Genomic DNA, 24,515 nt, shown 5'->3' on the forward strand with positions numbered 1-24,515 from the left:
ATGTAAATCAATATATATCTCTATTTCCTCCCATTATCAAAGCTAAAAGGTGGGTATATCATTCAGGTCTATCAGTGATCTAGTTTTCATTACAACTTGAGAAAAATATTTGAAAAGGTTTATATAAGACATTACTGACAAAGCCTCTTACATTATATTAATACCAGAGATACAGGATCTCCAACTATACTGATCATGCAGCAACCTCATTTGGGAAATTTCTGACCTAGAATAAGTTCAACGGAATTTTTTAGACAACTTTCCCAATTGCATTACCTAAATTATAAAGCTCCTATGGACACTGGCCATGAGGGGCCTGTGAAGCAACGGCTGGGGTTCTCTGCTACTTAGTATTCAGTCACGTACACAGGCCTTGTCGTCGGCAAACTGGGGGTTCTTTCAGTAGAATTATGTTTTTAAAGGAGAGCAAATTTCCAAAATGGGGTTTAAAAAACATTCACTTAAAATCTCAGTAACTAAGCAAGCCAGGGTAGTAGATGTAATAGAGAAGTATAACAGAATCATAAGTTACAATCATAACAAAGGTTCTTATTAACTGCCAATTACATCTTAGCATTATAGGCATTCTAACAAAAATCTCGTTATCCTTTAATGTTTAAAAACACAGAGCCCCCCAAATCCCATCCTCTCCCCTATTCTAAAAATTCTCTCCTCTTTTTCCTATTAATTTCTTCCTCTCTACTAAAATTTTCCCATTGGATTTCACCCATCTTAAACTTCTTTATTTCTTATTTCTCCCACTGCTTTTCAGAGAGAGTGGGAGGGCGAGAGAGGGAAGGGGAGAGGGAGAGGGAGAGAGAAACATCGATTGGCTGCCTCCTGCACGCACCCAGACAGGACCAAGGATCAAGCCTGCAACGGAGGTACATGCCCTTGGCCAGAATCAAACCCAGGACCCTTCAGTCCGCAGGCAGACGCTCTAACCACTGAGCAAACAGGCCAGGGCTCTCCCATCTTAAATTTAAAACAAAAACAATTCTTAATCCCACTTCCCCTTCAGCTACCTGTTTCTCTGCTTCCCTTTTATGTCATGGTCCATGGGAATGGCACCCCTGGCATTGTGCAGTGTGTAGCCCACATGGCTATAAGTATCTGTGCTGGAATTGTCTATACTTGTTTCCAATTTTTCCCCTTCCACTTTATGTTGAATCCAACTACAATTAGACTTTAAACCCCACTAATCCACTAAAATTGCCCTTATCCAAATGTCAGCAAATCTTTTCTATAAAGGGTCAGATAGCAAATATTTTAGGCTTTGTGGGATATACACTCTCTGTCATACATGCTTCTTAATTTTTCTTTTACAACACGTTAAAATGCAAAAACCATTCTTAGTTCGTGAGCTATAAAAAAACAAAAAAACAAAAAACAGGTCATGGTGGTGGGGTGAATTTGGCTTGTAGCCTGTAGTTTCCTGACCCCAACAATGTCACTAAATAGCTCAGATGGTCAATTTCCAGTATTTACCTTACTTAACCTATGTACATTATTTGATTTACACACTGATAACACTCTCCTCCTCCTTCAGTTCCCTTCCAGGACATTACTCACATTCTCCTGGATCTCCCATCACCTCACAGATCATTCTGACTCTAGTTTTCTTTGCTGGTTCTTCAATTTCCTGACCTATTAAACTAGAATGCCCCTAGGCTCAGTCTTCAGTTTTCTTGTCTCAATCCACTCTCACCCCTTGGTGATTTTATCCAGTCTCATCCATTCTTCTAGTTGGTTAGGCTAGCTTAGACTCCTCTTTCTCACACACTACTCCATCAGCTAATTCTGTTGGTTCTACCTTCCAAATATAGCTGACCCTTGAATAACGTGGGTTTGAACTGCATGGGTCCACTTATATGCAGATTTTACTCTTCCTTATGATACTCTTAACATTTTCTTTTCTCTTGCTTACTTTATTGTAAGAATACAGTATACTGGAAAAGGAATCAAGATGGCGGCCTAGGTAGCCATAGTACTCGCCGCCTCCTGCAACCACATCAAAATTACAACTAAAATACAGAACCACCATCACTTGGAACCTCCTGAAATCTACCTGAAAAGAAGCCCTACAACCAGGGAACTGAAGAAGCACCGAGACCGGTAGGAGGGGCGGAGATGCGGGCGGATCGGGCTGGATCGCGGAGACATGGCCACAGGCCCACACCCAGTGCCGCAGTTTAAACTTGGGAGGGACATCTCGGTGGTGGAGGTCCCCCGGAGGAGTGAGGGGTCCTAGGCCCACAACAGGACCCCCAGCCAAGGGCTACAGGGCCAGAAAGAGAAGTTCCCACAACTTCGGGCTGTGAAAACCAGCGGGGACTATCACTCAGGGTCGCAGAGGGTGCAGGAGCCCCCAGGCTTTCCTCACAGCTGATTGGCCTGGGGGTCAATTCCTCCCAGGGACGCCAACAGCAACCAAGGCTCAACTACAACAGGACAGTGCACACAGCCCACACAGGGGAGCACCTAGAAGGCCCAGCTCAGGTGACTGGGGAGGCTGAAGCACTGGACCCTACAGGACACCTACTAGACAAAGCCACTCTACAAATTCCAGGAGACATAGCAGCTCTATCTAATACATAGACACAAACACCTGGAAGCAGACAAAATGTGGAGGCAAAGAAACATGTCACAAAGGAAAGAACAGAAGAAATCTCTAGAAGAGGAACTAAATGAAATAGATCCAAGCAAGCTACTTGATACAGAGTTCAGAATTTTGTTTAAAAGGATGCTCAGGCATATTAGTAAGAGTATTATGAAAACAACTGAGACCATCGATGACATAATAAAGTACCAATTTGAAATGAAGGCTACACGAAGTGAAATGAAGAATAATTTATAGGGAATCAACAGTAGAGGACTCTGAGAATCAAATCAGCAATTTGGAACATGAGGAAACAAAAAACACCCAACTAGAAGAGCAAAAAGAAAAAAGAATCCAGAAATAGGAAGATCGTATAAGGAGCCTCTGGGACAACTTCAAGAGGCCCAACATCCATATTATTGGGGTGCCAGAAAGAGAAGAAAGAGAGCAAGAAATTGAAAACCTATTTGAAAAAATAATGACAGAAAACTTCCCCTACCTGGGGAAAGAAATAAGACTTACAAGTTCCAGGAAGCACAGAGGGTCCCAAAGAAGAGGAACCCAAAGAGGCCCACACCAAGACACATCATAATTAAAATGCCAAAGGTTAAAGACAAAGAGAATCTTAAAAGCAGCAAGAGAAAAGCAATTAGTTACTTACAAGGGAGCACCCATACGACTGTCAGCTGATTTCTCAACAGAAACCTTGCAGGCCAGAAGGAAGTGGCAAGAAATATTCAAAGTGATGAAAAACAAGGAACTACAACCAAGATTGCTCTACCCAGCAAAGCTATCACTTAGAACTGAAGGCCAGATAAAGAGCTTCACAGATAAGGAAAAGCTAAAGGAGTTCATCACCAGCAGACCAGCACTACAGGAAAAGCTGAAGGGTCTTCTTTAAGAAGCTAATGAACAAAAGAATCTGATGAACTAAATAGATCCAGAGACATTGACGCATGCAACAGACGATCATATTTCAGAGGAAAGAGGGGTGGAGGGTGAGATGAGATTAACCAAAGAAGTTATATGCATATATGCATAACCCATGGACTCAGTCAATAATGGGGTGAAGACCTGGGGAGGGGAAAGCCACGAAGTGAAGGGGGTCAATTGGGGGGGAAAATGGGACACCTGTAATACTTTCAACAATAAAGATAAATTTAAAAAAAAATACAGTACACTGTATAAATACATATAACATATAAAATATGTTAGACGACTATGTTTTCAGTAAGGCTTCTAGTCAGTAGTAGATTATTAGTTCAATTTTTGGAGAATCAAAAGTTACACACCAATTTTCAACTTCATGGGGGTTAGCACTTTCGTGTTGTTCAAAGGTAAACTGTGTACCCAAAAGCTGACGACCTCTACTGCTGCCAGTCTCGGTGGAGCCACTACCATCTTTTAACCTGGATTATAGCTGTAATCTCCAAATTGGTCACATCGTTTCTACTTTTGCCTCCTTTAGTCTATCCAGAGTATCAGAGAGGATCTAGATAAAAACTAAGTTAGACCACAACACTCATCTTTCAAAATGCCCCTATAGTTTCCCATTTAACTCAGAATAAAATCTAACACCCTTACAATGGCCTACAAGGCTGAACATGATTTAGCCAGCATGTTTCCAGCTGGACCACATCTACTACTCCTCTTCACACATTTTGCTAGCCTGCTCAGCCATGCTCCAATGCTTGCCACCTTGATTTTCCTCAAATATGCAAAACACACATTCCTTAGAGCCTATTGTTCCTTGCTGCTCTCCCCAAACCCAGAATGCTCTTATGACAAATATCTTCAAGGCTCACTTCTCTCTTTCAGGCCTTTATTTAAGTATCGCCTTTCAGTGAAGCCATCCCTGACCATCCTGTTATAATTGCAAATCCTCCACCACCAATATCCAGCTCCCTTTTCTAACATATTTTTGCACAGAACTAATATCATTACATAATATTCTATATGTAACATTTATTTTCTATTTACCTATACAAATTACGGCATTTTTGGATGTTTTCTTTGATTTATCCCCAGAATCTTGAATAGGACATGGACATAGTAGGTGTTCCGCATTTCTTTAATTATAAATAAAACTATTAATCACTCTAGAAGAGATGGTCACAACAAAGGCCACTTCAAGAATAAACTTAGAAGTATTACAGAAAGAACTTATCTCAGTTTTACCAATGACATAAGGCTAACCACCAGTAAGTCAAATATATCTTATAGTAGACAAGTAAAAGTACAAGTAATTTGGCAATAAGTACTGGCAACATTTTTTAAAATGCTTACTCTTTGACCCATTTTGAAGCACCTGTTCCATGGAAACAATCCAAAATATAGGAAAAATTATGTGCATAAATATCAAAATTAAAAACAGAGAAATTAAATGTCTAACAGTGAACTACTGAGTAAAATACGGCACATATCTTTGATAAAAATAGTGTTCATTATTGGCTTTACTGGCTCCATTTTGCCTCCAAGACAAATTAGGCAACTTTCTCTGCCTCTTTCAGCCTCATATCTCATCCTCCCCTCTTAACCTACAATAATCTACACTTATAATTTATACCCTAGGCACATTTTACCAGCCCTCTCTGCTCCAAATTCCCCCTAATTTCTAAACACTCTAAAATTGTGGTTATGTGCCCTCCTAGGTATTCTCATAGCACTTTTCCATCTAAGTCACACTTCATAGTAATTTATAAGAATGCCTAATTAATGGTCTTTTTCTCCTACCAGAATTAATACCTACTACCTAGCATAGCACCAGATCTTAAGTAGACAAATACATGCAGAAATGAACTAAAGTAACATTACATAAATGCTTACAATGCTACCGAAAATTAACAATGGATTTGGGGTAACTGTATGATCTATTTTCTTTTTCCTTTGAAATTTTCTAAGATTATGTGTGTGTGTATGCATAAATTTTATAATGCAAATACATATATACTGAGTCGCAACGTAGTGACAGCATTGTAGTACTAAAAAATGCTTATAATACCAGTTCCTCAAACTTCCATTTCTTCTTCTGTCAAAATGCATAAAAGCAAATAAAGACAAATATTATGTGCGAAGCCAATAAGGCAATTAGTCCTATTACCTGAGTGGAATTAGATAGTTGGTTTTTCCACGGCTCCTCTGCGCTGCTGGTCAGGTTTGTGCGGTTATGAGGTAGAGTGAGTGCGTTTCGCTGCGGGTAAGGCACGTTTCCATTACTTCCACTTCCTGTTATGTGATTATTGCCTATCAAAACAGTGTCTGTACTTGCCAGCGTTCTTGATGTGCTACAGGGAACATGGCCTGCAGTAAAGGGTCCATTGGCCAAAGGCTGCCCAGGGCAGGCAGGGCGGACTCCAGGCTGAGAGACACTAGGCACTCTGGTCAGAGAAAGCTGTTGCTGCTGGCCAGAGACTGAGTTTGTAGGCAGTGATGAGTCAGCTGTTGGCCCATTAGGAATTCCAGTAGATCGTACCTGTGCAACTCCTGTTTGTCTCATCTGTATGGGGGAAAAAAAAAAATGCTGCTTGTGTGGTCCAGAGGAGAAAGAATCAGAATATGAAGGTATATAACCAGGTGATCTTTGATTTTACCCTAACATTTAATTTCTCTAGGTGGAAGTATACACCTTAAAAAACAAGAAATTATGTTCGTTCATATTTAGATTAGTTTCCTCAGAAAAGCAGAAATAGGGTTTTATTTTTAACAAACGTTCCTTTAGTACTGACAAAAGAAAGCAGCTGAATATTATGGAAGACAACTCTGGAATTTATGTATTTTCCGGAATCACAAAATAGGGGATTTCAAAATTTCACTCTATTTCATTTATACGCCAGATCCTTCAAATTAAACAAACACTAAAGAACTCCACCTCAGTTTAGGATAGATAGCCTCTTAAGTATTAAATAATATAAATAAACCCTTAGAATACATACAAAATAGCATGTAAATAAATAATAAAATACCAAGTCTTGTGTTCACAATTAAATTTAGAGCTCTTTTTTTCCTAAAAATATCTGTCCATTATTATTATTACTCAATTCCACAAATACTCAGAGAAAGTAGAAGTGGGCATGAACATACTCTAAAACGATGTTCTGGTCATTAAAAATACTCAAAATGCTACCAAATTTTAGGGGGAAAAATGCTATACACACTTGGTGTTGCTGCATTAAGACAAACTGACTTTCCAGCTGTTCCAGCATCAGTTTCTGTGCTGGATTTAAATTATTTCTATTTGCACGGAGCTGTTCCAAGTGCTAGAAGAAGAAGAAAAGAAGAAAAAAAGAATATAGTCAAAGGCATATCTAAGAAACAAGCTCAAGTTCACTATTCTAAGCAACCTTTCCCTGAAATGACTAGATAAACTCAGAATCACTTTCTAGTCAAAGACACTAATTTCTGACCAATGGCAATCAACCCCAAGATGAAGTCTTTTAAGAAGTTTGAGAAAGTTAAGAAGGAAAAAAATATTCAAACAAAACAAATGAACCTCATAGATACAGAGAATAGTGGTGGTTACCAGAGGGGAAGGGGGTGGGCAGTGGGGTCAAAATGGGTGAAGAAGGTCAATGGTGAAAGATGACAACTAGACTTTTGGTAGTGATCACTTTGTAGAGCAGAGACGTCGAATTACACAGTTCTTCACCTGAGACATATAATGTTATATACCAAATTTAACTCAATTAAAAACATAAACATTCATCTGAAGAAGATTTACTACAATGTGATCTTTGAGATAAATGGGCACAAAATTTTACTCTTTACCACAGTATTTTTCAGTATTCACACAGAAAGCTCTTTAAGCTTAAAAATACATGATGAGACCAGACAGCATGGCCCAGTGGTTCAGCATCAACCTATGAACCAGATCACGGTTCAATTCCTGATCAGGGCACATGCCCCAGTAGTGGACTAGATCCCAGCAGGGAGCATGTAGGAGGCAGCCAATCAATGACTCTCTCTCATCATTGATGTTTCTGTCTGTCTCTCCCTCTCCCTTCCTCTCTCTGAAATCAATGAAGACATTTTAAAAAATTACATTATGACAAGTACACTCAAAGCAGCACTATTTGGAACAGGAAAAGTTTGAAGACAACTTGTCTAAAACTAGTGATCTACTTAAATAAAGGTATGACATCTACATAAAGAAATATGATGCTGTAGACATAAAAGAACAAGGAAGTTCTTTATATATATTGACAAGAAAAGGTCTGTAAAAGAGATTATTAGCAGTATATATAGCATTCTACCATTTGTACAAAAAAGGAGAAAAATAATATATGAGAGAAGAGGGATACATATTTTCTTGTATATGAATGACATATCTCTGGAAAGACAAACTAACACTGGCTGTCTATTAGGAGAGGAACTGATTAGGGACAGAAGTTAGAAAGAGAATTTACTCTATATACCATATATTCATAATGACACAGTTTGAACCATCTGAATATATTACCAATTAAAAACTAAATGAAAACAACAATGAATTATCTCTATTAGTCTGGTAAACATGGGTTCATTTTGCTTATGTGCACATTAGTTGAGTTTACTGTTATTCAACTTTAATACTTTAAAAACTTAAAGCTTACTACCTCTACTCTTTTTTGATAGAAAAAACAATCCGTAAAAAACATATTTTACATACCTGTAATTTCTGTGGTGTCAAACACCATGAATGAGTTTGTTGCTGTACTGGAGGATGTGACACTGCATGGCCACTACTCCAATTATCAGAAGTATTCTGAGGAAAATTGATAAAAAGAAATTTAAAAATATTTGGTGAAATCTATTGAGTTAAAAATAATGACTAATGGAAGCCAAATGACTATGATTAGAATATTCACATATAAAAGATGTTATGACATTAAACTTCTTTTAAACAAAGCTTTACATGCATAAATTTGGAAAATCACAAATTTAAAAAATATTTTCTTTAATAAGCCACCCAAAAAGGCCCACCCCTAAACTACGACCCAAATGGCTAACCTAAATATCACTCTGTCCACTAGATCCAACATTAAATTTATTTCAATGTCAGTAGAAAGTGATAATGAAGTGTGTTGCAGTCTTAACGGCAGGGAGATGAATAAAATGATCTGATGAATGCAAATTTATCCCTACATTATGTATTTAATATGATACTAAGAATTTGGAATGGAAAAACTCAAACCTTTCACTCTTTGATGTCCACAGATTTAAAATAAAGGACAGGAGATGTTGAAACTGCACAAGTTCAGGGCAGTTGGGGGGTTTCTTTTTTTGACAGGATTTTCTATTTCTCTAAAATATATACCTTTGTTGGACTAGATGTTCTTTTCCTCTTGGCAGGACTGGACAGGTCATCTACTTGGCTAGAAGGAATCATGTGTAGTGGCAAGGATTGCTGTGAAATTGGTGTTTGACTGAGGCCTAATACAGGTTCAGTATTTGGATGATGAGGTTTACATGCCTAAGAATCACAGAAGGAAGACAAAAATAGGGTTCTATATATTCTTAATTCATTCCTTCAAATTATAAAACTTTACAAGCTGCATACTTTTCAAAGCTATGTGGACATCGCTGATTGCAATTATTGAAAATCAAAATCAAATGAATCATCAATGGAGGAATGTGTACCTTCCTTTGAAAAACTTGCATTAAAAGTTAAACAAACCACTGCAGTATTTTAAGAAATCTCCTTCGAAATCAGAAAATGCACAAAGGTTCTAAATTGGCACCCAAAATCTCTTCCCATATCAGAGGGAGTTTTACTTTGATCTAGATTCCCTTCACAGTTAAATTAAATGGCTTTTCATTAACAAAAGCCTCCTGTGCTTAGTAAAATATACTTGACCACTACAGATTGAAAAGAACCCTTAAAGCTGGGCACCTGCAGAACATAACCCAACTTCTCACCTGCTGTGCTGTGTTCATGGCACCCTGCCTGGAGGTAAGCTCTGCGGGGATTGGTAGGCTCCATGCCTCCTCAATACTAGGAAGTAATTTAGTTTTATTCTGTAGACTACCTTGTGGAAGGTTACACAACTGAGCCTAGGAAAAATTATGTAAAAAGCAAATTTAACACAAGCCTACTTGAGTAAGAGCAAGTCCACTAATTTTCCTAAATGCTATAACTAATCGTTTTTTTGTTTTTTTAAGAAAATAGATTCTTAATTTGGGGTTTCAGAAAAATACTAAGTATAAAGAGGGTAACCGAAATATAAACCTTTGTGAGAATTATAACAAAGCTGAGCTTTGTTTTTAGAGTTTTCATAGCTGTCTTCTCATGAAACTCCAAGCAAGAGTGAAAGACAGTGTTCGTGTTCTTTTCTCTAAAATGCTATGACAACTTAAAAATGTAGACAGTACATAGGAAAAATTATGTAGATTAATATGCATCAACAAAGTAAATGCGCAAAAGAGCATCTTTTAAAATACAGCGTATCTTATTTAAAATGAAAAGTAAAATAATATTATAAGCTATGGTATGTTTTACAAAATATGGAAACAAATTATAGACATCAACACAACTAGACAAACTTTCCAGCCACCCTCCTCCTGCCTGAGTGTCATGGGGAAACGTGCCTTTAAAAAAAACTGCTACTTAAAAATTTTACCTGTAAATACTTAATTCGTGCTGCAAGTGCAGAGGTATTACTACAACTTTTGCTTCTGGTTGCATTTAAGTAGCATTTAATGGCATCCTGAGGCTGGTTGCAGGATTCGTAAAGTGTGCCTAGGTCCATCCAGGCTGCAGCATGGCCATGGTCCAATTGTACAGCACAAATATAGGCCTGTAAAGCATCCATAGGCTGATTCTGCTGCTGATATAGCACACTGGAAAGAGAAATTAAGAAAAAATAAGTCAACAAAGAAGAACTGCTTAGCTTCATAACATGATATAAACTGCCAAGTACATTATATGCGATGCAACTGTCTTTGTGTATCAATTACAATACCATTATTTTTATATAATGTCTTACCCTATTGAACACCATGTATCTGCACTTGCTTCTGATTTATCAATAGACTGCCTGTAAGATATAAAGGCATCCTGAACTTTTCCAATACTTGAATAGCACCTAAGAGGAGGGAGGGGGAGGGGGAATAAATCAGGAAATTTCCATTAATACAAATTAATCTGCTGAAAGGATGGACTATATATCAAAGCAAATAAAAAAACCTAAGAAGCTAAAATATTTATGTCATGTATATGATAATTATAATGCATACTATAACCCTTCAATAAACTATATTATAGTCTATCTCATAGGTGCTAAAATATGCTGCATTAATGAACACTATTTAAAAAAATTAAAGGTCTTATCGCTTCAATATTTACAATACTGAGAGTTGAAAACACACACACCATTCTACTTATATAACTTGATCTCCAGTTTTCTATACAGTAAGAATAAAGAGTTAAAAACAAAGAAAAACATTCTATGTTGGTAAGAAGTGCTGAATCAGATTTCAATTCTCCTTTCCTAAATAATAATAATGAGGACAATAATTCTTTAATTCATGAAAAAAATACAAACATAAGACATAGTTAATATCAAGTTAATTATCAAAAATAGTAAGAGTAGCAAAGGAGGATTAAACTTTCAAAAACCTGTCGTTTTTTAATGCAGATGTATGTGATAGATACATAGAACAGCAGCTGAAATTATAAATAAAGAAATTATCTTCTTAGTGCTTGGCACTAAGAAAAAAACAAACCCAGTCCCTGTCTTCAAGGAGCTTTCAATTTAGTTGAGAATTAAAGACACATTATAAATGTCACAATACCATATTAAATGGCTAGCATAGTTAATAACCAGTTTGAGAAATTCGGGGTAGCCTGGCCGGTGTGGTTCCATGGCTGAGTGTTGACCTATGCACGAGTAGGTCACGCTTTGATTCCTGGTCAGGGCACATGCCTGGGTTGTGGGCTTGATCCCCAGTAGGGGGCATGCAGGAGGGGAGCCGATCAATGATTCTACTCTCTCATCATTGATGTTTTTCTCTCTCCCCCCCTTCCTTTCTCTAAAATCAATAAAAACATATTTTTTTTAAAAATTTAGAGTAGAAGATACTACAATAGACACTACAGGATTTGGAAAGGCAAGAAAGGTAAGAGTAAGGGATCCGAACCTGTGTATATGTATATTGTTTAGATCAGTGATTTCCAATTACTAGCCAGTATATGGCAATTTGGCCAACAAACAAAAATGGAAGAACAACATATACATACATATTTAAGTTTTCCATTAAACTAATTAATATCTGTACTATAATTGACTTATTATGAAATACTATTGGCTGAGTAAACAGTAAAATATTTTTAAATGTTTTTACTTGCCCAAATACCAGGTTTTTAAAATTGAATTTAGTGGGGTGACGTTGATTAATAAAATTATATAGGTTTCAGGTGTAGAATTCTATAATACATCATCTGTTTATTGTATTGTGTGTTCACCACCCCAAGTTCAGTCTCCTTCCATCACATTTTAATTCTCACATTCTTTGAAATTTTACTGTATAATGTAATCCAAAAGTCTGAGAACCACTGATTCAGGGAGAGAAGATGAGAGAAGGCATTTCAAAATGCTGTTTGAACAGTATGCACAAAACCTAATGTATATAAGATAACATAGATACAAAGAGTAGAGTTTTAAATCCAGCCCAAGAATACCCTGACATTTGTCCTCCTGTCAAGGGGAATGGCACAATGAAAGAATTTTACAGGAATGTTAATCTGTTGACAATGCACTGAAAGGAAAATAAATTATGGACAGTAAAAAAGGTGGCTACACTCACTGGTTTGAAACAGGCCACAATTGGGGTTAAAGTGATAGAAGTGGCACAAAGAAAAAGATGGGAGAGCCCAGCTGGCATGGCTCAGTGGTTTGAGTGCTGACCTATGGAACCAGGGGGTCACGGTTTGATTCCTGGTTCAATTCCAGGTCAGGCACATGCCCAGGTTGCAGGCTCGATCCCCAGTAGGGGGCATGAAGGAGGCAGCCGATCAATCACTCTCATCATTGATGTTTCCATCTCTCTCTCCCTCTCCCTTCCTCTCTCTCTGAAATCAATAAAAACATGTTTTTAAAAAGAAGAAGAAAAAGATGGGAGCAACAATAAATCAAAAGGCTAACAACTTTGTGACAGATTGATTAGATAGTCATGGGGGTGGGAGTAGGGTTATAACTTAGTTTTTAAGCCTGATTAAATGGAGGGGGGGAAAGTTAAGTATCACTGGCAAAAATAAAAGGAGAAGCTGGTTTGGGGAAGAATATGACGAATGAAATTTGAAATATGCTGATTTTGACATGAGGTGAAGACATTAAAATGTGTAAAGTATAGGAGATGTGGTCCTGGAGTTTAATAACCTTGGAGTGTAGAAATCTAGTGGAAGAGAGGGTATAAGAATATAGGACACCTACTAAGAAAGAGGTAAAAATAAGCCTAAGGAATCACTTATCTTGTGGACTGGGCAATATAAGAAATGTCAATGACTGAGACTAAGAAGTATCAGAGTGCATCTGCAAACTGTTTTGTAAGAGGAGAATTACAGAAGAGGTCATTAACAATGTGAAACAGGCACAGACACCACAAAGAAAGGGAATGCTTAACAGACAGGAAAACATGCTGTTTGTTGTTAAATCAAAGCCAAATCTCAGATTTATAGAAAAATTTGTCTAACCGCTGGGAACAATAAACAGTAATTCCCAAAACCACTGTTTTCACATTCCATTCCTTCAAAGTGAAAGTAGAAAACCAATGTGTCCAAACAGATGCCCCAGTCCAACTGCCAACCAGTTTTATTAGTTTCCTCTAATAAACTTAACTAGATTCCCCTGAGACAGGTTTGTGTAATTAAAAAAGAACTTGGTGAACCTAGGATCTAGTCCATGCTCTGATAGTTAAGTGTGTGACTGTGACTTTGGACAAAAAAAATTTTACTCCTCTGAACTCACTTTCTATTATCTGTAAACTGATAGGGTTTACAGGGTGAACTAGGTGACCTCCCTGATCCCTCCCAGCTCTAACACTCTGCAGTTCTGTGATAACATAGTAAGTGACTGGTGCTAGTATAACAGCATTACCACATTACACTTTCATTATGATATACACATGCCAAATGAGGGGCAAATTCAATCTTCAACACAGACCTGAATGCAGAGGTTAAGTAATAAAAAGCCTCAGAAATATTAGGGTCATCAAATCCCAAACTTGCTTACTTATATTTGAGGTCTTCCTTCAGAGCTTTAATAACTTCTAAAATATAATTTCTTTGGGTAAAAAAGGTAAAGGGATTAAGAACTACAAATTGGTAGTCAAAAAATAGTCCCAGGGATGTAAAGTATAGTATAGGGAATATAGTTGATAATATTGTAATAGCTATGTACAGTGCCAAGTGGGTACTCAGAATATCAGGGAGACCACTTTGTAAAACATGATTATCTAACCACTACGCTGCACACCTGAAACTAATATAAAATATAAATTTATAAAAATTTCTCACAACAAAACATTCTAAGCAACACAGTAACCTGTATAATTTTATTAACCAATGTCACCCCAATAAATTCAACTAAAAAATAAAAATAAAACAAAAATAGGATGATTTCAAAAGAAATCATAAAACTGAAACCTTTAGAGTAGGAAGGCACTTAACAGATAATCTAACCCAGGGCTTACCAACCTCACCATTATTGACATTTTGGGCCAGTTAATCTTTTACTATAGAGGGTTGTCTCACTAAATGCCAAAAGCATTCCCCATAGATGTGATGACCAAAATGTCTCCAGACATAATGAAATAGCCCCTACAGAGAGCCACTAATCTAATAGGTTAAAAGAAAATTAAAGCCTCAAAAGGATTAACTACCATCCATGATTCCACAAATAGTAGCCTAGCCAAGGCTTGAATCCATGTCTCTCAGCTCTTAGTACATTGATTTTTCCACCATGCTATAAAAGCTAAAACCAATTAAGAATCAAATAGATTCTAATGATGGTCCAAAATATTTCGGAGAATCACCACACACAATTCATACATTCAAAGTACAGAGAGAAGTTTACAGACTTTCAGAAACCTATTTTCATTACATGACACTTCTCCTTTCCAACAAATCCAATAATGTATCTACTTTCTCACTGTAAGATTTCAAGTAGAACTGTGATTAGATCTATTAATCATATATGTCCATTCTAAGGAATATATCATTAATCAAAATTATAAGTAGCAAAGTTCCACTGGATATGGGTAGTCACCAAGCAGACTGAGAAATTGTTTTGTTAAACTGACACATAAAGAAAATACTAAAAATCAGAAGGAAAGGCATTTAAATACTTGAATAAAGAATTACTATCTGATAGGACTTTTAAAAAAACAGCAATATGAAAATCCAATAAGCAAAATAAGAAATGTCCTGGTAGAACAGATTATGCTGTGAGAAAACCACCACATTCAGAAGCTTTATTTTTTAACTTCCAGAAATCTTTGTTATATTTAAAAGGGAAAATGCAATGATCAGATTACAAATATAAACTAACATTTTAGATCACAATTCAAATCTCTCAGCTGGAATAAACAAAAACAAAACTTAAGTGTCTGATAAGTCTCACCTTCCGAGGAAATACCAGGACTGGCCAGAATTAGGATCTGCTTCCAAGGACTTTTGGAGATACTGAATAGCATAGTTTTCCTTGGTGGCTTTATCTCCCAGGAGATCTATAGTGTGATGCATCCAACCTATAGTAAATGATTTAAAATATTTACCTAAATGATTGAACTATTCTTCTACTGTTAATACCAAACAGATAACAAATAAAAATACTCTTTTCAGTCAATTCATTTAGTTTGGTGTACAGACTCCAAAAATTTCAAACTACCACTTCTGGCCATATAAAAGCCTATTTCTCACAGGAAGGTACAGTCAAAGCTATAAAGAACATTTATTCCACAGAAATTGAAACAATTTTAAGCACTGAATTAACACAAACTATAGTTTCTAATTTTGGTACTGAAAAAATTCCAAGTTATGAAACAAAAAATATAAAGATGTTAAATTTAATTCACTGTTGCACATAAAAATTTATGTTCATTTTAAGAATTTCCAAAACAGTGTATTAACCCAATATAAGGCTATAAAATCAATGACAATCCAGAGTAAAACACACATACACACCCTACGTTATTGGTGTTGGCCCCATATATTCACAACTTACATAAAAAAAACAACTATAAAGCATTTGACAATTTAAAATAACCCAAGACTGTAAGAAAAGTATACTCAGTGGTACAAATAAGAATGTTACAAAATGGGTACCACAAACATTTAATTAATAAATTTAGATAGTGCATAATCTCACTTATATGTGGAATCTAATGAACAAAACAAACTGGTGAACAAAATAGGTTCAGAGGTACGGATGCATGGAACAGAGTAACAGATCTAAGAGGGGAGAGGGTGGGAAGGACAAGAAGAGACTAACCAAAGAACTTATATACATGTATGCATAGCCCATGGACACAGACAATAGTGTGGTGAAGGCCTGGGGTTGGGCAGGGGCTTGGTGGAGGAGGGCAAAGGGGGAGAAAATGGGGGAAATCTGTAATATTGTCAACGAGAAAAACATATATATTTTTTAAATCATGAACACCTTAAAAAATACAATTTTTATTATTTATAAATAAAGAATTGGATGGATCATGGAATAGCATATTCTAAACCTTCAATAAATAATTTGGTTTAATTTGCTGGGGAATCCTATTTCAGTTGTGGATCAATTCAAGTGCATAATATCAACTCTTGTTCTTTGTGTGTAGACTATGGTATGTATAACAAATAAGGACACTTATTTTCTAACATTATAGGTGCTGTGCTGCAAAAGATATTTTCAGAGGGTTGAGTTACCGTGTTTTATGGAAATATAAGCCAATCACATGATTATTCATTTGTTCCTCCCTTATCTCTCCTGCAACTATTAAGAACAGGACCTAGAATAAGAGGCTCTAAAAGGAGCTGCTTAAGCAGCAGGAACGAGTAAGTAGAAAGGATTAATGTTCAGGCATAAATTAAGACTCAATTAGGGGAAGTGTTTTTCCTTTTAAAACCATGAAAAATTTACTTGTACACTCTGAAATATGGTAAGCCAGTACCAAAGAGGACAGGTGACTCAGACATAACTAAAACCAAAACTGTTTCAATGCACTTCTTAAATTTAAAACGCGTGTATGTTTTTCTGCTACTGATGCCTTCTTCACGGCAGCTAAAATACATAAAAACTTAATTGTAAATAGTGTGGACAGAAAAAGCACTTCATATTCAAATATTAGCTGAATGAGTAAGCCGTCTATTCTAAAGGCAACACTTTGTAATTAAGAACACAAAACCCTTTTTTATTGTACCAATAAACTTGTTTATATTTAAAGATACAAATTCACATTACTCAAATACTGTATATACATCATTAAAAATAAATACTTAAGTACTTCTATAATTTTTTAAAGTATGGATAACTCAAGTAAAATTCTAACTAGAGATTAAATTAAAAACAAAACTTTTATATGTAGGCAATGTGTTTATTTTATATAATTAATCATACGATATACATTAATATCATAACTGATAAAATCTAAGCTTAAATGATTTTAAAATTACATAAAAGTCTCATTATGAAAACATTCATAATGTTATGTTGAATATAAATTAAGAATAAATTATTTGTCCACACCAAAAACAAGTAAACAAAACAGAAACAACCCAAATACCAAATACAGACAAGAAACATAACTCAATAACTAAACAACAAAATTAAATGTTGGAGAACTCCATCACCATCTTCTTGGTAATAGTGACATATTACATCCAAATGGCTACATTCCTTTACCTTCAATGTTAGAAAAGATTTCCATGTATACATAAACTCTATATAGTGTTAGATATTCCACAATTTTTAGATAAAAAATTTTAGTTAATAGTACCAATAGAACCACTAAGTGACTGTAAGCAAATCACTTAATTTCACCGAGTGCTTAGCATATCTGACATAAAGAATGTTATTCAATCCCCTTTGCCCATGGGTTAAGTATTAGAGAATAAGTTTGAAAATTTAAAAGGAGTAGCTGCACTAATGAATGTAATGAGATGGACTATGAAATGGACAATGTTTGGCAAAGGGTGAAAATATGTTGGGTTCAGATTAATTCTATCAATTCTAGGCAAAAGGTGGAAAAGAAATAGAATACCACATATTTATCATCCCTGAGATGTAAAAAACATAAAGAGAAGTGCTTATAGTATACTAAATGTATAATCATACATACCTAACTGTTGCAAGACAGTTGCTTTTACTTGTGCAGAAAGGTTTTCTGTCTGCAAAAGTTGTTCATAAGCTTCCTTTGCAGAATGATACTTCCTCTAAAGAGCAGAAAAAATGATTTAAAGAAAAATAAAATTAATATCTTTGAAGAACCTGCTCATATATTAATATTTACATAATACTGATACTTTAAGCATATTTTTAAACCAACTGAAAGAAAAAGTACTAATTCCATTACTGAATGGTCCTTTAATACTAGATAGTTGTGGTTAATAGGTCATGCTTTAGAGTACCTAAAACAAGTAAAACATTCAATATAATAAAGTAGCACTAAAATATGACCTTTTAAGAATTTCCCAAATCTCAACATTTAAAAAGAAAATCATCTCAACCTATTTAATAACATAAATGACTTCAACTTTGTCTAGAAATACCAAGTTCCCAAGCAACTTAATATTAGAATAGAGCACATGCCAAAATGCTTTACAAATTCTAAGTGCAAAAGAAGTTAAAATCTAAGTTTAAAAGATGCAGTTACCAGCATATAAAAAAATCCTATGAAAAAATATATCAAACATGATTTTAAAGACATCAAATTTCTCGTAGTGACACTTTGTAATGTATTACAATATTTATAATATTTAACGTTCCATAGGCAAATCTCTAAATGAAACCATTTACCCACAGTTCTCTCCCCCAAAGTACTGATATGACTGAAACCTATTACTGCTAGTCGTAAGGCTTAAGGTAACTTCTCAAAAAAAAAAGGGAAGGAAAAGCCAGTAAAATACCTCATAAATATTACCTTTAAAACATACTTTGAAAAAAAAAAGGACTGAAGTGGCTTTTTTCATATCACTAACAGTACATAGCTGCTGGAGCAAACAAATCTTTCTCCAAAGAAGTATGTTCAAATACAAAACTAGCTGTGTGAGCCTCAGGCAAATCACTTAAAACTGTAATTCAACATCCATAAAACAGAGTTAGTGCCTGATTTTTCTATCTAGAGTTATTTTAAGGATCAAATAAGTAAAAAGCTAATGAAACAAATAAAACAAATGAAACACATAAAAAGCTAAATAAATACAGTACGTCAACATGAGGAAGATTTGAAAGAACTGTCTATTGAGATTAAGAGTAGTTATTATATAAACTTTTATTCGTCAGCTAAATTAGTTCCCCCTAAACATTAATCTGGTCTGAAAAAGTCAATCAGACAGTTAATGAAGGATAAAGACCAAGTTATTCAACTAAATTCCTTCCACTGATAAATATTTATTGAACACCTAGTACATAAGAGAAACTGCTGGGACAACAGTGTAGTGAAGAATACAGAGAGAAAAGTGAGTAAAACATATTGTATTATCTACAATAATAGTATGGTATTTCCCAAAGGGAAAAAAGAACACGTGTAAAGCTTGTTTGTTTGTTTTAATCCTCACCCAAAGATATGTTTCTACTGATTTTTAGAGAGAGAGGAAAGGAAAGAGAGAAAAACACGATGTGCGAGAGAAACATCGATCGGTTACCTACCATACATACCTCAACTGGGGGACTGAACCCACAACCTGGGTATGTGCCCTGACCTAGAATCAAACCCACAACTGTTTCGGTGTACAGGACGATGCACCAACAGAGCCACCCGGCCAGAGCAAAACACGTGTTAAGTTTAAGAATACTAGCAGGCTGGGCAGCAAATGCAGAGACATGCAAATACAACTTCACAGAGACCTTCCTAAACCATGTTAAAGACTATAGACTATCTTAAGACAATGGAGTTCCACTGAAATGAATTCAAGCAATATGATCAGGTTTATATCTTAGGAAGAATACTCTGTGGAATTACCTTAATAAACACTAAAACATACTTCCAAAAACTAGTAAGAAAAAAAAAAATTTGAAAAATACTGGTTGAATATTGAGAAACATGAAGTTGGATTTCTACCTTATACCATATACAAAAAACAGGCAACTGTGAAAGGTAAAAAAATAAAGCTAAGAAAAGAAAATGCAGAAGAATATTTCCTTGAAATGTGAAAGAACTTATTTGACATGGCCAAAAAAGCACAAATCACAAGGAAGACTAAAGTTCTGACCTGAAACACATAAGCAGAAAAACTGGCAATGGACATAAAAACACTTAAAAGGTGAAAAACATGTGGAAACGTGTACATCACTAGAAACCAGAAAATGCAAGTTAAAATAAGATGCCACCTTGTACCCATCAGACTGACAAACATTAAGAAAGTTGGGTTAACCACAAGTATTGTGGGGATGTGAGTAAAAACAAAAACCACTAATGCCCTCCTGGAAGAGGATTACTCATGAAATTATGTCTGAAAATATGCTAGAATCTAACAATCTCACTCTTGGGATACATAGGCCAAAGAAACCTTCCTATAAGTAATGTTCTAAATGGCACTGCTTATACTATCAGGGAGTTGGATAACCTAGGTCTATGTAACACTAGGTGAATGGAAAAAGAAAATGATGGATACTTACAGTAGAATATTAAAGAGCAATTATAGATTGTATACAAAAAAGCAACATGAGTTTATCTTTAAAAGTATTCAGTAAAGTTTTGCCTCTGTTCATGTTGAAGTAGCATTCCACAGACAGCTAAAATTCTGGAAAAAATATAAGTCAACTATCAGAAAGCACTGGAAAGCCTGGCCAGGCATGGTTGCGGGCTCGATCCTCAGCAGGGGGGGTGCAGAAGGCAGCCAATCAATGACTCTCATCATTGATGTATCTCTCTCTCTCCCCCTCTCCCTTCCTCTCTCTGAAATCAATAAAGATACATATATATTTTTAAAAAATTAAAAAAAAAAAACTGGGGGAAAAAACAAGCCAAACCCAGAGAAGTTAACAGTCAGAGGAAAGGCATGGCACTGGATGAATGACCTCCTTTTTCTAGGATTTTCACCTGAAGGCAGCAGGCCCCAACTGGTGCCTGGTTGGCTAGAACTCAAATAGAAATCAGCAATCTTACTAGCTTAAAGAATCGGAGGACAGATTTTGAAGCTATCACAAGAGGTGGACGAGAGGTGAGAAATTCCAGGAAGGAGAGAATCAGAGAATGAACACCAAATTCTACAGTTAAACTCTACCCAAATCTCTGGTTGACCACTGATCTATGTATGAACATAACAGATGTCTAGCAGCCTAAAAAAACTAAAGAGAACAGATGGCCAACAGACATACGAAAAGATGCTCAATGTCACTAATTATCACAGAAATGCAAATTAAAAACCACAATGAGATATCTATCACCTCACACCTGTCAGAATGGCTACTATTAACAAACAAGTGTTGGCAAGGATGTGGAGAAAAGGGAACCCCTGTACAATGTTGGTGGGAGTGCAGATCAGTGCAGCCACTATGGAAAACAGTATGGAGATACCGCAAACATTTTTTAATGGAACTGCCTTATGACTCAGCAATTCCACTTCTGGGTATACATCTGAAGAAACCAGAACACTAATTAGAAAGTTGATACGCACCACTATGTTCATTGTAGTTATTAACAATAGCCAAGATTTGGAAGCAACCCAAGTGCACATCAATAAACAAGTAGATTAAAAAAAAGCAGTAGTACATATATACAATGGAATGTTACTCGGCCATAAAAAAAAAAATCCTACCATTCGACAGTATGATGGACCTAGAAAATAGTATGCTAAGTGTAATAAGCCAATCAGAAAAAGACAATTATGATTCACTTATATATGGAATCTAAAGAACAAAATAAAACTGAAACACTCATAGATACAAAAGAACAGACTGATGGTTGCGAGAGGGGAGGGGAGGGGAGCTGAGGGAGGTTGGTGGAAAAGGTAAAGGGATTTAAGAACTACAAATTGATAGTTACAAAATAGTCACGGGGATTTAAAGTACAGCATAGGGAATATAGTCAATACTGTAATAACTATGTATGGTGCCAGATGGATACTGGAAATATCAGGGGGAAACCTTGTAAAGTATATGACTGATTAGCTAACCACTATCCTGTACACCTGAAAATAATACAAAATAATATCGAATGTAAACTGTAAGTGAAAAGTTAAATTAAAAAAAAAAAAACTAGAGAGAGATTTCAGCTGCTGCCCATCAGAGTGGTGACAAAGTTTAGATTGTGACTTGAGCAAAGGTAACTGGCTAATAAAAATATCAATCTTCAGAAAAACAAAGTCAATGAATGATATCTAGGATAAAATTACCAGAATTATATAGAACTGGGGAAATTTTACCCATGTTCAAAGGAATACGAAATTAATGAAAATCAACCATGAAGTGACTCAGATGTTGAAATTTACAAATAATTTTAAAGCAGCTACTTTAACAATGTTCACAGAAAAAATAAAAAGATAATCATAATGAATGAGTGAACAGGAAATCAGTGCACAGAAAGAGAAACTGAAAAAGAAACGAAATAAAATTCTAAAACTGAAAAATACTAATCTGAAATTAAAAACAAATCACTGGTTGTACTGAATTTTGGCAATTTAAAAGAAAAAAGAATCAAGAAATATTTAAACAGGTTTAAAAAACAGCCAAAAGTAAAACAATAATTTTTTTAAAAATCCATCTAAGATGTATGAGACAATAATTGGAGCCCAAGAAGATGAGAAAAATGTGGCAAAATATATACTGACAATATAAATGGCTAAGAACTTTCCAGAACTGATGAAAGGCATCAAATCTCATACCCAAAACACTAAAAAAATAATAATAATAATAAAAAAACCAAAAAACCCATGAGAAGTATAAATATAAAGGAAAAAAGAAAAAAAAAAATCCCTGGGCACATCATAGTCAAATTCTTAAAAACCAAATGTAAAGAGAAGAACCTTAAAAGCAGCCAGCCTGGCCGGGCATGGCTCAGCGGTTGAGCATTGACCTAGGATCCAGAAGATTGAGGTTTGATTCCCAGTCAGGCCACATGCCCGGGTTGCGGACTCAATCCACATTCAGGGGAGTGCAGAAGGCAGCCGGTCAATGACTCTCTCATCATTGATGTTTCTATCTCTCTCTCCCCCCTCCCTTCCTCTCTCTGAAATCAATAAAGATAAATATTAAAAAAAAAAAAAAAGCAGCTAGAGAAAAACAACAAAATACAAAGGATACAAGAATGATAGCCAACTTTTTGCAACCACACCAGTAATCGAATGGATTATAAATAAAATTAATTATAAATGTACTAGACAGACATTCCAAAGAATAAACAGACTGCCAGAATAGAATTACAAATTACAAATGTGAAAGCCAAAAATATATTTTATTTGTAAGAGATGCACTTTACATATAAAGACACAAGTAGGCTGAAATAAAAGGATAAAAAAGTTACCGTGCAATGAATAAGCATTAGAAAGCTGAAGTGACTAGACTCAGATAAGATTAAGTAGGCTTAAGGCAAAGAGCATTACCAGAGATAAAAAGAAATATTTAATAATAACGGACTAATACATCGGGATGACATAATAACAGAGCTTTAAAATATCTGAAGAGAAGACTGATATAATTAACATTGATAAACTACGTAATTTATTCCTGTTTCACCAAATATCCCACTAATGAATATCCTTTTTCTGGACCAGGATCCAATCCAAGATTCCATGTTTTGTCCAGGTAGCATGTCTCCTTACTTTCATCCAATCTGGGATAGAGCCTCAGTCTTTGACTTGTATTACCTACCGTGACACAAACAATACTGGCTAGTTATTTTGAAGAATGTCCCTTTTGCCCTGGCTGGGTGGCTCAGTTGGTTGGAGCATCGTCCCATACACCAAAAGGTTGCTGGTTTGATACCCAGTCAGGGCATATACCTAGGCTGTGGGTTCGATCCTCAGTCGGGGAACATACAGGAGGTAAGTGATCCATATTTCTCTCCTCCTCCCCCCCCAAAAAATCTATAAAACATATTCTCGGGTGAGGATTAAAAAAAAAAAAAAGTCCCTTTGAAATTAGTAAGTATCTTGTGGGGTAACATTCATCACATTCATCATATATTACTTAATTGAAATTCTACAGTAAGAGGTTTCCCCATTTATTTATTCAGTTACTCTTTAATATCAGTATGAAGTAATATATTTTATTCTCTACCTCATATCCCATTATTACAATTACTTGCTTCTAAACTTGCGTCAGATTTGGTGATTGGGAACCCCCTCCCCTCAACTTGGCTCCTGTATCCTTTCCAAATGACTGTCACTTTTTGGAGCACTTCCTTACTTTTTGACACCCTGAAATGTTCCAGAGTTCATCTTCTAGTATCCCTACCTAAGCCATGGAATCACCACTTCTCCCCAAGAATACCTGACTCCTTTTTTGTGATGAATGGTCTTTAAAAGCAAACATCTGGGTGTTAGTGTGTCCACTTCTGCTGAGGGTGGTCACTGCTTCCAGCGTCTCCCAGCAAAGACAGCTGAGCAAATATATTTATGTATATACATACACCCCTTATTCTTTTCTACAGCTACATGGCACTCCACTGCCTGAATGCACCACAGTTTATACAACTATTCTCCTATACATGGGCATTTAGGTTGTTTCCAATATTTTGCAATTACAAATGATGCTCCAACTGATATCCTTGTGCCTTTCTGGAGGTATATTTTCACAGT

General features: G+C 35.7%; 1 protein-coding gene across 7 annotated transcripts in view; it reads right to left on the reverse strand.

Annotated features, from left to right (window-relative positions):
• The window catches only part of KDM6A (lysine demethylase 6A), a 211,796-nt gene that overhangs the window by 44,771 nt on the left and 142,510 nt on the right, over nt 1–24,515 (reverse strand). Inside the window, exons 9-17 of one of the 7 annotated variants that reach the window (XM_081126638.1) lie at nt 17,897–17,990; nt 15,193–15,319; nt 10,561–10,659; nt 10,195–10,414; nt 9,494–9,628; nt 8,892–9,047; nt 8,244–8,339; nt 6,754–6,855; nt 5,700–6,095 (exon numbers count right to left, since the gene is read on the reverse strand). In XM_081126638.1, coding sequence (XP_080982764.1) covers nt 5,700–6,095; nt 6,754–6,855; nt 8,244–8,339; nt 8,892–9,047; nt 9,494–9,628; nt 10,195–10,414; nt 10,561–10,659; nt 15,193–15,319; nt 17,897–17,990 — 1,425 coding nt within the window. The remainder of the gene's footprint in view (nt 1–5,699; nt 6,096–6,753; nt 6,856–8,243; nt 8,340–8,891; nt 9,048–9,493; nt 9,629–10,194; nt 10,415–10,560; nt 10,660–15,192; nt 15,320–17,896; nt 17,991–24,515) is intronic. The other 6 variants (XM_081126640.1, XM_081126641.1, XM_081126639.1 and 3 more) reach the window with 6 other exon arrangements.

This window comes from Miniopterus schreibersii (genome assembly GCF_964146895.1).
Source record: "Miniopterus schreibersii genome assembly, chromosome: X".
Lineage (NCBI taxonomy): Eukaryota > Metazoa > Chordata > Mammalia > Chiroptera > Miniopteridae > Miniopterus > Miniopterus schreibersii.